Here is a 15,158-nt window from a genome sequence, read left to right as displayed (position 1 = left end):
AGGGGCCTATAGGAGTCACAAAGTTGTTTGTCCTTAGAGGGCTTAGGAAGTACATTGATTGTTGCCAATTCTAGACTTGGTGGTAATTTACCATTATTGAGACTATCTTTGAGCATGTCCATATAAGGGCGGATTAATTTATTTATGAACTGTTTATAAAATTCGGCAGGTAGGCCGTCTGGACCGGGTGCTTTGCCCGTTTGCAATGAGTTAATAGCCTTGGTGATTTCTTCCTTCGATATTTCTGTCTCAAGGTTAGTTCTCACTTCTACAGGAAGCTTAGTAATCGGTAAGTTTCCCAAGAAGTCCTCACATTTTGTAGCAGTTGAGTTTTGATTTTCAGATTTATATAGATCATGGTAAAACATTTCAAAACGCTGGTTTATCTCTTCAGGTTTATGTAATACGTCACCATCCTTAGATTTGATTGAGTCTATTGTTTTTGCCATCTCTTCTTTTCTTATTTGCCAGCTAAGTAGTTTGCCGGTTTTGTCCCCCTTTTCATAGTAGTGGTATTTGGTTCTAGCCATATCTGCTTCTACTTGGCTAGTGGTTAAATTGCTATATTCAAGCCGCTTTTTTACTAGTATGTGAAAGGTTTCAGCTCTATTGGTTTCTGCATGTTTTTTCTCTAGTTCGTGAATTTCTTTATCTAGTGTGTTTAAATACTGTCTACTTTTTCTTTGTTTGGAAGCTCCAAAAGACGTTATCTGGCCTCTTAGGAAAGCTTTCAGTGTCTCCCAAATTATGCTTGGGGAGGCGGAGTTAGCATTCATTATTAAAAAGTCGTCGATTTGCTTTTCTAAGAAGTTAACAAAATCAGGGTCGTTAAGGAGATATGGCTTGAATCTCCAACGCTTAGTTTTAGGTTTGTCAGAGTATTGTTTCACCTTCAATTTCAATGGGCAGTGATCCGATATTGTGGAGGCTAGATATTTACATTCTATTACATTGTGAAGTAGTGTTTTAGTTGTTAAAAACAAGTCTAATCTGGAGTAAGTGTCATGAACCACAGAATGAAATGAGTATTCCCTCTCCAGTGGGTTAAGAACTCTCCAAACATCGACCAACCCCATTTCAGACATACCATCCCTTACAACTTTAGCTGCGGCACTTAATGGCTGGGGGTTCTTATTAGATCTATCTGATGAGCTCAGTGTCAAATTATAGTCACCTCCAAGGATACATGTGCCATAGTTTTGTGCAGAGGATAATAGAATATTCCTAAAAAAGGATGAATCATCTTTGTTGGGGCCATATAGGTTAATAAGTGTAAATGGTTCGTGGTTTATGTCACATTTGAGGATTATCCATCTACCAGCAGTATCTTTTTCTTGAGAACGTATTTTTAGGTTTAACTGTTTGTGACATAGTATGGTCACCCCTCTTGATCTGGAATTAAAAGAGGAATAAAATACTGACCCAACCCAATCTCTTTTCAACTTCACATGCTCTGCATCAGTCAAGTGGCTTTCCTGAATGAATGCAATGCTGCAGTCTTGATTCTTTAAATAGTTGAGAATCTTTTTCCTTTTTATGGGATTATTGATGCCCTTAACATTGAAGGACATAAATGTCAGAGTGCTAGTCATCTAGAATCTTTTTCAATGTTGACTTTAATAATGGTTTAATTATGGTTTTGTTATAGAGATTGCAGCATTCCATTTGTACATGAGCGTGTGTGTTTTTGCACACACACACAAGTTTACAGTATATATGCCTACAATTAGTCACTCCAGTTGTGTCATACCATCTGTCATAGTTCATAAGATCACATGCATTGAGTTCATAAAAATAATATGTATTTGTACTAGGTCCCCCCCCACCCTTCTCATCCCCCCATACCCTCCCCAAACAGAAAGTAAACCACAACATACTCACTAGCCCCATATCTATTTCTCCACTTGGCTCCCTGTTAACTTCCCCTTTAAATTGCCAGGTGGCACACCACTATTTGAACCAGGCTGTGGGGCGCTACCCCTTATGATAACAAATAAAAACAAAACAAAAGAAAAACAAAACAAAAACTATGAAACAAACAATACAAGCAAGCAAGCAATTCAGTAATAATACAGAAAAAACAACAAATGAAAGGGGGGAAAAAGATATAAATAGGCTACCAATATAATTTAGTCTGGGTTTTTTTGGGGTTTTTTTTTTTTTTTTTAATGATTAGTAGGCCCACATGATTTAACTATCCTTTCCCCTTGCGCCTAAAAGGCTAAGAAAAGAAAACAAAAAACTAGCAAAAAAAACAAAAATCCATCCACCCCAAAGAAAGAAAAATAATATATATAATTGAATGTAAAAAAAAAGGAAGATAAAAAAACAAATGTATAAACACCACAAACCTACAAAAGACAACAACAAAAAAAGAAAAAAAAAACTAGAAATTAACCACTAAGTTTGTATTTATCATTTTAGATACTTGTCCTTTAATTATCCATGTTCAAGGTTGTTTCTGATTTTTCTAATAGTTCATTTAGTAGTGTGTGTGTCTTAGTTTTGGTTACTTATCTCGTCTCACGGTGTTTGTCTTGGTAGTAGGGGGGGGGATCCTTGAATCTGTCCGTTCTCAGCATCACTCAAGTCCAACGATGAAGTCTTGTACGGCTTCTGGGGAATGAAAGTCACGGGAGGTCCCTCCGTGTTCGACTCTTAGTATTGCTGGGTGTCTCATTGAATAAGACAGGCTTTTAGATCTAAGTATGCGTTTCGCGTCGTCAAACAGCTTGCGTTTCTTCATCACCTCCTGGCTGAAGTGGTTGTAAAAGTTGATCCTGCTTCTGGTGGTTTCCTCGGTCCCGCTGTTGTAGTACAGTTCTCCTCTCTCCCTCGCCAGGCGCATGATGATGTCCTTTTGTTGAGCTCGCAGTAGTTTCAGTAGTATTGGTCTAGGCTTGTTGGGGTTTGGTTGTTTTAGTTTCAAGCGATACGCGCTGTCAATCAGCACGGGGCCGCCGAGGTTTTCTTCACCAAACAACCATGGTAGCCAAGCGGCTAGGAAGCCGGCGAGGTCCCGTTTCTCCACTGTCTCGGGGAGCCCCTCCAAACGCACGACTGTGCGTAATGAGCTGTCTTCATACTGTTGGACTTTTCGTTTTACAGCGGTCATCTCTTTTTCAAGTTTAATAATTGTTTCGTGGGCCGTTTGGATGTTGTCCTCGTTACTACTGACTCGTTGCTGCACTTCTTCCACTTGTTCAGCAAGCGACGTCATCGAGCCTCTGATTGTATCCAAACTAGTTTGAATATCAGTTGTCTTTTTATCAAACTGTTGGAGCAGCTCCGTTCTGCTTTGCTGGATGGCATTCCACAATGTTTGTAAGGTGATTTCACCTGTAGCCATTGCGGCCATGTTGTGCTGTAGGCTGTAGAAGACCAGTGTTTGTAGCACCGTTTGTTACAGCGGGGTCTGCTGCTTCTCAGAAGGTTCCTTGCTTCTTGTTTGTTAGTTCCAAAGTGTACAAAAGAGTAGGGTCATTTTTAGTTTAAAATGAAATAATCATTTCGGTTGGTATAGCGCTTATAATTTAGTTTTTAAAATAAAGTGGTGAGCCCTGTGCACCTGCCTCACACCTGCGCGGCCATCACATTGTGTTTATTGTCATGATTTGTCACGACAAGAGTTGGCTTTGTCCGCGGCGTAAACGTCTTTAAATAAATACTTTCTGAAAAGTCTATGAGGAAAATGAACGGGGATTTATTTTCCGGGTCTCTCGAGGGGGCGGGACTGCGACGCTCTATAAAACTGGACTTTGCAAACACACACACACTGTCAGTTCATAGCTTGTTGTTGTTGATGTAGTTGCATGTTCCTGGTTCCCTGTTCTTGTTTTTGACTACTTTCTATGACTTTGACTACTGTGGGATGTCCCATGACAGCGGGCCGTCAGTGCGCCGCCCCAACAGGAGTCAGTGGAGCGTCAGAGACGGAGCGCAGGCCCGAAGACCACGCCCCGCCCTCGGCGTCATCGTTGAGCACAGATACCTGCCAATCTCCCTGATCAATCAGACTGATTACGCGACGGCCGCGCTCCGAGCCTGCGGCGACTAAATGTTTGACGCTGACGCTTGACGCTGTCATTCTTCACTGACTCCCGGAGGGAGCACTGGCGCGGCGTACTGGCGGTAGGTTACACACACACACACCCTCTTAAATTACCATGTGTTGAAATGAAGAAACTAATAGTTGTTCTCACTCACAGGCAACCCTGGATTGGAAATACCCGCAGAAGAAATAAGACCATTTGTGATTTACCACTCTACTACTGGAACCCGTGTAGAGCTTTAAAACTGTCCCTAATAGGGAGAGAAACCACACCAGTGGCAGTGACAGTTTTCCCCTGTGAACGGAAGGATTTAAGTTGAACATTTGATAACCACCTAAGTTGACTGACTGTGTGTGACAATTTGAGTTAATAAATGCCCGCGTAGGCAACCCTTTCCACGACTCCTGCTTGGTGTTGTTCAGTGGTGTCCACACTACATTCTGATGATTCCTGTTCAACTGCCTGCTTCCTGCCAGCAATATCAGTGTAAGGTTTGCCTCAGTTCTTCATTAATTACTTTAAAAGCTGCTCCGTTTCCTGTGACTCTAATTTTGGGTTCCATTCACTTTGCATCCATGACATGTATACGTCGAGGCCTACTATACCTGGGAGCAGCGGCTGTCCGTTGATGCCCATGGGGACGATGCCCAAGTTGTTCATGGCCGCGGCCCATGGCGGTGGTCCGTGGTCCGTGACACCCGGGACACTGAGCCGCCTCTGCTCCATGTCCCCATGGCTGGTCATGGCGGTGGCCCATGGCGGTGGTCCAGGGTCTGTGACGGGGACACTGAGCCGCCTCTGCTCCATGTCCCCATGGCTGGTCATGGAGGTGGCCCATGGTGGTGGTCCAGGCTCCATGACGGGGGGGACACTGAGCCGTCTCTGCTCCATGTCTCCATGGCTGGTCATGGCGGTGGCCCATGGTGGTGGTCCAGGCTCCGTGACGGGGGGGACACTGAGCCGTCGCTGCTCCATGTCCCCATGGCTGGTCATGGCGGTGGCCCATGGTGGTGGTCCAGGCTCCGTGACGGGGGGGACACTGAGCCGTCGCTGCTCCATGTCCCCATGGCTGGTCATGGCGGTGGCCCATGGCGGTGGTCCAGGCTCTGTGACGGGGGGGACACTGAGCCGTCGCTGCTCCATGTCTCCATGGCTGGTCATGGAGGTAGCCCAGGATCCAGGCTCTGTGACGCCCGGGACCCCGAGGTGGTTGTGCTGCGCACGCAGGCTGCCTACAACACCATCCACTGCTAAAAACATACACACCACCACAGAGAAGAGAGACAAAAACAAACAAAACAACATCACCCAGGCTGCCTACACACCAGTGGTTCTCAAACTTTTTAATGTCACTATAAAACACCAATTGCCGGCAATGGCGTGGAGCGTAACATTAAAATTGCCGTAGATTATACGCCAATGACGCGATAACTGTTAAGGTGTCACCATGAAATGAAGTGTATGGTACTACGTACTGCTGGCCATCGCAGGTCTTGGCGTTCTCCTCTCTTCTCCTCTCCTTTCATCAGAGCCTTGCTTCTCCTGGGAGGCGATGCAACGATGGAGGGCTGAGGAGACGACACAACGATGGAGGGCTGAGGAGGCCAAGGAACGGAAGCATCAGCGATGCCACGCCACCTGAATGAGAGAGAGACAGAGAGAGAGAGAGAGACTGGAATCAACAGGAGCAACAGTGGTGTAAAAAAATAATCGATTCAGCAATGCATGGCGATTCGTAACCGTGCACAATTCTGCATCGACGCAGCAACGTGCGTGACAAGCCCAAATATAATGATATAATTATAATAATAATTGTATTACTAATTCTAAATCAAATGTGTTGTTCAGTACTGTATATCTGACTGCTCGTATTGAGTGATATAGAAACGTTTGATGCATCCTAGAATCAAATTGAATCAAATCGTTAGCTGGTGAATGGTAACCAAACTGAGTGGTGAGGGCAGTGCCGACCCACACCTCTAAGGGGTAATCCCTCAAGAACAGATTCCGAGCTGCGCTACTGAATCTGTCGGCAGGGGCATTCAGAACGTGTGTACATTGTTGTTAGTGGGAATGAAAACAAAGGAAGAGGAGGGCTGAGGGCGGGACCAAATATGGGCCAACATCCTGTTATCCACATTCTATTGGGCGGTGCCCGAGTTGAGTTTTGCTGGTACGGTAAATATTTCCGGTACCGTGTACCGTCGCCCTGATGGTAAAAGATGCTACGTATAGGCTACGTAGGGCGAGATGGAGCGTCTTAAGTGAGTTTAGCTCTTCCCAAAGAACCACTTCATGTACAGTAAGGCCTATTGTATGATTTGTCGTCCGACGGTGTAGCACAAATGTGACCAAACTTGACATATGAAAGCAGGGAATCATAGCTTCAAATGGACATACTGGTTGTTCAGTTTGACCCACCAGTTTTGAGAAAACAGACCTGAAAGGTTCACTTCTGTGGTCTCTAACATTATTACACCTAGCTACATGTTTAAGAATTTATTTCATATTTACATGTTGATTTCAGCTCTGATATTTATTTCAGACATGCTCTAGTATGTGAAGAGTCTGCCTGTGCTATACTTTTGTATTAAAAAAACGTTTTTCTCCTCTCCTGAACAGAACTAGTCTTGCCGCTATGATTGTCTCTGTATCAAAAAGAGTCGATCTACAAGCTCACAACAGGTCGAGGATGCAGCCGATCTACAAGCTCACAACAGGTCGAGGATGCAGCCGATCTACAAGCTCACAACAGGTCGTAAACGTACGACCTCGCCTTGCTCAGGTCTGAAGTGGTTAAGACCTGAAACATTGTTTGTTTACATGACCATATCAATAACCAACACAATAACCACAGTGTTGTCTTAACCAGGGGAAGATATTCATGTTAGTGTGCACGCACGCACGCACGCACGCACACACAGACACACACACACACACACACACACACGCACACGCACACGCACACGCACACGCACACGCACACGCAAACACGCACACAGTCTGACTCATCTGAACTGACACTCAGCTCTCAGCCTGAGGCTCTGACCTCTTAGAAAAACACACACAGGCTATGTACAAGCCAACTACTAAAACGCACGCACACGCGCACACGCACGCACGCACGCACGCACGCACGCACGCACGCACGCACGCACGCACACACACGTCACCCGTGCCAAATGTCACTTTACCATGAAGTTGAATGAACGTACAGAACAGCTGTCCTGACACTTAGTGGTCAGTGATGAGCACAGGCTCTCTCTCTCTCTCTCTCTCTCTGTCAGCCCATGTCGCTCGGCCAGTAATCAAGCTTAATTCAGAAGTGACAGAAGGAAATCAACGCAGCTGCGCGACACCAGTCGCTGCCTAATGGAGACACAGTGATATCAATACATTTTCATTAGCCCATTCTGAACGGGAACCCCTTTTGATGTTTTAAGCATTATGTTAAACTTTAGCTATTGAAAAATAGCAGATCTACAAGAACTTATAGGTCTGCTATTTTTTAAAAGTCGTAAAAATGTGGCGCAAATCTTTGAATATATATTCTTTGAGAGCGAACGTTTTTAACTAAAATATTTGCTTCTGGGAGGTCCGTGGAACTACGTATTTTCAGATGGGGGTCGGCGACCAAATACAGATAATTCTGGGTGTCCTTGACATGAAAATGTTTGAGCACCACTGACATATAAGAAACATAGGTTTTTCATAAAACTGTTAGGATTTAGAAGACATTTGTAGAATCGTCCTCAGTTGTAAATGGGTTAAGGCCTTTCCCAGCACTTCATCAAGCCTTTTTTCTTTTTAATAAACTTTTCATCTAAGTGCCAAAATCAATCATTTCAGAAAGTGCTCTAATTTTCACTTCTAATCTAATTTCAATGTATTATAATTTCTGGCTGGATATTTTGTTGTGTGTGGAGTATGTGGACACAACTGACTAACAAGAATTAACATATTTATCAAAGCCTAAATGCTCATTAACATAATATTTAGCAAGGCCTTTAACAAATTGACTGCTTCTGACGGAAGGTTCCGCCAGGTGGAATCCAACCGGCAACTGCTTCTGGCGTAATGTTCCGACTGATAAGCTTTATTATTGATATCTTTTTTTTTGGCTTGGCTTTTCCTTCTATAGCGATCCTAGACCGGAAGGCGCAACCGTGCTGCCGTTCACCTCCCTTTATACAGGCTGACTAAAAAGCTGAATAACTCGAAATCTACGGAGCTCTCCATGATTTGGATAAAACGTGCGATGTTTGGAGGTCTTTGCTGATTATCCGGTGGTCTAGATGGGAACATTGGCGCTTTCTAGAGCAAGGATGGCTTCATTTTAGCCCGCTAGCATTGACGCCATTTATTTAGCATCTAAGATGGCCGCCCAAACAGTCCAGCGTGTGTTACATTACAAAGGGCTCGGCAGTCTGCGGTTGGCTCTGCGTCCAGCAGGTGGCAGCAGATGGGTTAACACTAGATGTCTGTGAGGTCTTTCTGAACCATTTTGAAGTTGATTATCTTTGCCCGTGAAGCTCTCCGAAGGTTCCCCTTCCATGACTTCTCCTAAATATTCGATTCTTCTCATCTTGTTTTTGTTTTGTTTTTTTGCTTTTTTCCCCCATCTGAAACATCCCTGCCTATCCGTTTTCACAATGCCACGCCAGACCTCCCGGTCCTCCATCCCCAGTTCCTGCTTACTGATGCATGTGTCCCTAGCCATGACATCAGGGAACGACAGTTTTCTACCTCTGGTCTGCTTTGAGGCAGGACTCCAGAGAAGAAGGGAAGATATAACCTCAATCGTCAGCTCTGTAGCAGTGGCCGGCAAACTGTGTTCTTCTGGATCGAACTAGTGAAGAAACACGGGGAAGGTTACCGCCACCGAGTCGACGTGAACGCCATGAAACGTCGAGGGGGGGGGGGGGTAAAAACCCTGCCGCTTGTACGTATGTCCGCTGTTCTCGCCCATTGTTGTACGCTCGACGGTGCATGCTCTGTAGTCGTGTCTCTCTCTCTCTCTCTCTCTCTCTCTCTCGGCCCTATTCTCGGCTAGGAGGAAGATGCAGAGGAAGAGGATGCCATTATGGCGCCGGCGGCGCTGAGCTCAGCTGAATGGCTGTTTGTTGACATCCTTTATGTGGCTCTAATCATACATTTAATGGGCCGGAGCATGGCAGTTATACCTGAAACGCACACACACACACACACAGAGCTGCGGGCGTGCGGGCGTGCGTGCGGGCGGGCATGCAGGCGTGCTTGCGTGCGTTATCTGATGAATGCTTTCTGTCTGGTTTTATCTCCACATCAAACAGCTCTGTTTGCTTGTAGCTACCTCTGTATCTGTCTGTCTCTCTCTATAGCCCTCTCTCTCCATCTCTGTCTCTCTCTCTCCCTCTCTCTCTCCATCTCTGCCTCTCCCTCCCTCTCTCTCTCTCTCTCTCTCTCCATCCAACCACTAAGGTTGCAGACTATATCGTCACTGTATCAGTATCGAGGTATGAACATGCGCAATATCAGCATCTCAACAACGAGGCAACAGTATTGCGATATAGATATTGGCCTGACTATGAGACGTGATATGTTGTTTTCCAATGGAAAACAACATATCACTGTGCTTGCGACGTTAGCCCTGGTCCAGTGCGTTAGCGAACTCACTAACTCAGTTTTTTGAATAATGTTTAGTTTCCAATGTTGCAACATTTAAAATATAGAATATGACATTTTAACGGTAATATCGTATATCGCACCGATATACGATATCGATATCGCAATATTTGCCATGAATACCGAGATGTGAAGTTTGGACCATATGGTACAGCCCTACCGACCAATGGGTGGTCTTAGCCCTACCGACCAATGGGTGGTCCTGCTCACTTTCACATCTCATCAAATATTCATGACACGGCGAGTGTCATGTGGATTATTCATGAGCTCACTTGACATCTCTGAATCATTCACACGACACACACACACATGCACGCACACACATGCACGCACGTAAACATGCACGCACGTGTGCACGACCGCACGGGCGGCTACACGCGCGTACACGCACACGCCCCTAATCACAGTCTGAGGGGTGTGAATGCAAATACAGTCTGCAGTTTGCATGAAACTGTGAAAGTATCCACTATGCACGGCACATTTTAAGCTTTTTTCCCCTCACAAATCCAACCGACTCGACACTGTGTGTGTGTGTGTGTGTGTGTGTGTGTGTGTGTGTGTGTGTGTGTGTGTGTGTGTGTGTGTGTGTGTGTGTGTGTGTGTGTGTGTGTGTTTGCGCGCGCGCGTGCGTGCGTGCGCGCGTGCGTGCGTGCGTGCGTGCGTGCGTGAAATTTGCTTCAATGTGATAGCGTTCCAGTTAAAAAATGTGTCTTCTCATTTATTTGGGCAATCACTCGTTTATCCTGTATGAGATCCCTTTCCTGATTGGATCAAATTGCTATCCTGACCAGAAAATGCATTTTATTTTGTTTTGTTTAAAAAGACGGAGAGATACTTCGATAACCAAACAAACACTAAATTAAAAAAATAAACACTAAATAAATTTGATTTGATTTGATTTTTGAATAAATTAAAACATTACAGAATACATTATATGACATTACAAAATAGTACATTGCATTTCACAAATACATTTAAAATTGCACTGATGCTAAACGACAACAATGAGTCAAATATTACAGCGTAACAAAAGTACCTATAGCTCTAATCCTCAACTCATACAACCGCACACACTCTCACACACACACACACACACACACACACACACACACACACACACACACACACACACACACACACACACACACACACACACACACACACACACACACACGCACAGCATATGCCTGCCTGCACAGACAGATACAGTTCATTCACCTATCTATAGTGGACTATGCATGGCAGGGTCGTCCTCTTCCCTGAGCCAGCTGAAAACCTGACCGCCTACCAACACAGAAACTAGAACTAAAAAAACAAAGCTTAACAGACCTGCGGATGGAGTTTTTTGTCACCCGCAAATTCATTATCTGCCCGCTATCCAACCGCATCATCTTATTTAGATTAACAGCACCATCTGCCAACCTGATGGACGCGGCAACCATCTCCGTGCTCTCCCATTTTTTTGTCAAATCTTTGTACACGGTGAGGACTATAGTGTCCAACATAATTTACCACAGAGTCAATCCGCCATCCGCAGGTCTCTACTGGCTCAAGAGGTAGAGCAGGTCGTCCAATGATCCATGGGTCGGCGGTTCGAATCCCGGCTCCTCCTGTCTACATGTCGAAGTGTCCTTGGGCAAGACACTGAACCCCAAATTGCTCCCGATGTGCTGGTTGGTACCTTGCATGGCTTCCGCCGCAATCGGTGTATGAATGTATGTGTGAATGGGTGAATGTAATGCACAATCTATGTGAAGCGCCTTGGATAAAGGCGCTATATAAATGCACCATTTACCATTTTACCATTTTTACCATCCGCCAACCGTGGTTACCCGCGGCAACCGCGGCTAAATCCGCCATCCGCAGGTCTCTATGCTAAGGCTCCAGATGTTTACATACGGTAGCTAAGAGTACAGATGTTGCACTCTGAGAACTCCAGATTCTATAAATAGATGGATTTCCTCTGCACTTCTTTTCAGTAGCAAAGCAGTAGAATTAGCATCAGGCCTAAGGCTCAGAAAACCTTCAGGAAAAGATACGGAAAGCATGAAGAGTTTCGAACTCTGCTACTAATGGTTTCTGTGATTCTATCATAGTCTGTCAATGTGCTGCAGACTCTATCGTAGTCTGGCAATGTGCTGCAGACTATCATAGACTGTCAATGTGCTGCAGACTATCATAGACTGTCAATGTGCTGGAGACTATCATAGACTGTCAATGTGCTGGAGACTCTAATAGTCTGTCAATGTGCTGGAGACTCTAATAGTCTGTCAATGTGCTGGAGACTCTATCATAGACTGTCAATGTGCTGGAGACTCTAATAGTCTGTCAATGTGCTGCAGACTCTATCATAGACTGTCAATGTGCTGCAGACTCTATCATAGTCTGTCAATGTGCTGGAGACTCTATCATAGACTGTCAATGTGCTGGAGACTCTAATAGTCTGTCAATGTTCTGGAGACTCTAATAGTCTGTCAATGTGCTGGAGACTCTATCATAGTCTGTCAATGTTCTGGAGACTCTAATAGTCTGTCAATGTGCTGGAGACTCTAATAGTCTGTCAATGTGCTGCAGGTTCTATCATAGACTGACAATGTGCTCGACACATGATCTGATACGATCAATCCCACACACGCTTCTCAGGATGTCCGCTTAAACAACGATAAATCACTTTGGAGAAGTTCTGTCTAAAAACACATGGACTTGAGGAGCGTATAAAGCTGCCATCACGGGGCATTCTTCCACAAGTTCCATGTGTCGTCAAGGAAGACGTTCTTATACGTGAAAATGTTTTTTTGCCATTTAATGTCCACAGCCTCGGAAAGCAGCCATTTATGTCCAGATTTGATTGAGGAGCTGCCATCGTGAAGCCTCCAGGTTTTCACCAGAGGAGAAAAAACGATTTTGTTTTAATCCAAAATGAGTTAATATCACAGGCAGACTGAAATAAATAGCATGTCTGAAATAAATATCAGCTGAAATCGACATGTAAATATGAAATAAATGCTTAAACATGTAGCTATAGGTGTAATGTTAGAGTCCACAGAAGTGGACCTTTCAGGCCTGTTTTCTCAACTCGCTGTTTTCTCTATAAGCCATATCTCCAAAACGGGTGGGTCATGTCAATTTGAAGCTATATGATTCCCTGACATGAAAAACCGAAAATGAATAATAATTAAATTACTGTCTCTCGTTCACGGTGGGTCAAATGTAATGTGCACATAAGCCTCAGAAAGCCCTCAGAATTACCCATCGATCACACAACGGAACTCCCGATGATAACTTTTTCAGCAACTTGTTTTAACCACTAAGCAGCCATATTGGAAAGAAAGTCGTCCTCATCCAGGTCTACTACTACTGTTAAGGCAGTCTGTAGGACATGCTCAGAAAGACAATACATATAATAATGAGGCAACACAAGAATTCAGAGTTTGGAAGTATGAGGATTTTACTCGAGTAAGGAGCCAAGACTTACATGACCTGGTCATGCATGGAAACCCCAGTCTGACTCTCAGAGTAAGGCCTCACTCAGACCTTTACTGCATTGCTGTATGCTTGTTGGATGAATGTTGTGTAGTGTCATGGCCGCCCCAATGCATTTCCAAGGGAAGTCACATGGTTTGTAGTCCACATTTTGGACTACAAGCTGTTGTATGGCTTCCGGCTGTGTTTCGACTGCGCCCCTCCCCCTCATACAACACAAATGTTGTGTCAAACCATGTGACTCCCATTGGAAATGCATTGGGGTGTCCATGACACTACACAACATTCATCCAACAAGCATACAGCAATGCAGTAAAGGTCTGAGTGAGGCCTAACATAGGATCACAGCCTTTATAGCTTTCACTCCCACAACAGCCAGCCCCCAACATAGCCTCAAGACTTGAGCCTATCAGTTCACCAATTGGGACAGTAACATTGTGAAACAAAACAGCACCACAGGGGTGTGAATGATGAGATAATCTCAGACTGCAATTTAGAGGAGATACTCTTTTATAAAGAGGTATTTGCGAACGCAGTGAGCACTAACATGTCAGTCTGTCTGTCTGTGTGTGTGTGTGTCACGCTGTAACACCACCCGCCCGCCACCAGAGGGCGCAGCTGTACACACAAAAAACACACACACACACACACACACACACACACACACACACACACACACACACACACACACACACACACACACACACACACACACACACAAACTTAACTTAAAAAAAAACTTAACTTAAAAAAAAAACTTTAAAAGAAAACTTTAAAAAAAACTTGACTTAAACTTAAACTTAAACTTTTTTTTATAACGCACGCACACACACATACACACTAACTAATTGTTGTTATTGCAATTTACGAGCTGTGTTCGCTTCCCGCGTTTGCGCATCTTACTTGTATTAAATGTTTATTATCTAAATTTCTACGACACTACTAGGGATGGAGCTCCAAACCTGATACCGGAAAAAACAAAACAATAACAAGCGTACTAACTTATTGATAAGTACCCGGTATCAATAAGCTTTGGCCGTATCAATCCTGTTATGGCGCATAGCGGGTCATGATGTCATGTTTAAGAAAATAAATCTAATCATCCACGCTGGCACAAACATGACGGTCTAAAAGTGTATTGATAGCTGCCAACCAGCGCTGTCCGGGTACACAAAATTACACTTTCAAAGTGACCTTCCATATCCTGTTAGAAAAGTACTGTATTTGAAGGCTCTAGTAAAAGATACAGGTTCTGTTCAGAATGTATTGTCGTCTCCCGTCTTTCCACAACATAATAAAAAATGCACACGCGCACGCACGCACTCACGCACGCACGCACGCACGCACGCACGCACACACACACACACACACACACGATGGCCTGGTTGAGCTGGCGTCGCATGGCTTGTCCCCCATCGATTTCAACGGATGAATATTGCATGAGTCTGTGTGGCGTGCGTGCCCGCGTTGCGCGTGGCGCAGCTAACACGTTTGATAATGCATTATAAATATGTATATGGCACAGTATTGTGGCGAGGCGCTGTCCGTGTCAAAGCACACACACACACACCCGGCGAGGCGCAGCCCGTGTCAAAGCACACACACACGTCTCCACTCTGAGAACAGATTAGAATGATGTTAGATTGGCGTACACACACATCCACAACACGTGTCCATGCAGAACAACCCATAAGGGCTGCTCATTAAACATGGATATGTATACATGTATGTATATCATGGGGTAAAACATTGCATCTCCATATTTAAACGTGTTCACGTTACATGCATGATGATCATGTTCCTTTATTAGGAAAAAAGACCCCTTGAGATGTACTGTACCATCTCGTCTTCGAGGGGCTCCCAACACAGATACATGTCACAATCATTATTGTAAACAATAAAACAAAACAAATTACATACAACGTACATGGACAGGACAAAACACTTGAAAACCTTACA

General features: G+C 44.5%; 1 protein-coding gene across 1 annotated transcript in view; it reads right to left on the bottom strand.

Annotated features, from left to right (window-relative positions):
* Positions 1–4,790, bottom strand: part of enox1 (ecto-NOX disulfide-thiol exchanger 1) — a 76,391-nt gene extending 71,601 nt beyond the window's left edge. The window contains exon 1 of the mRNA XM_079519098.1: positions 4,658–4,790. Coding sequence (XP_079375224.1) covers positions 4,658–4,778 — 121 coding nt within the window. The 5' untranslated portion in view covers positions 4,779–4,790. The remainder of the gene's footprint in view (positions 1–4,657) is intronic.
* Positions 4,791–15,158: the final 10,368 nt, after the last annotated feature.

This window comes from Electrona antarctica (assembly GCF_951216825.1).
Source record: "Electrona antarctica genome assembly, chromosome: 13".
NCBI lineage: Eukaryota > Metazoa > Chordata > Actinopteri > Myctophiformes > Myctophidae > Electrona > Electrona antarctica.
The sequence above is the reverse complement of the archived record's forward strand: the minus strand, read 5'-3'. Positions and strand labels throughout refer to the sequence as shown.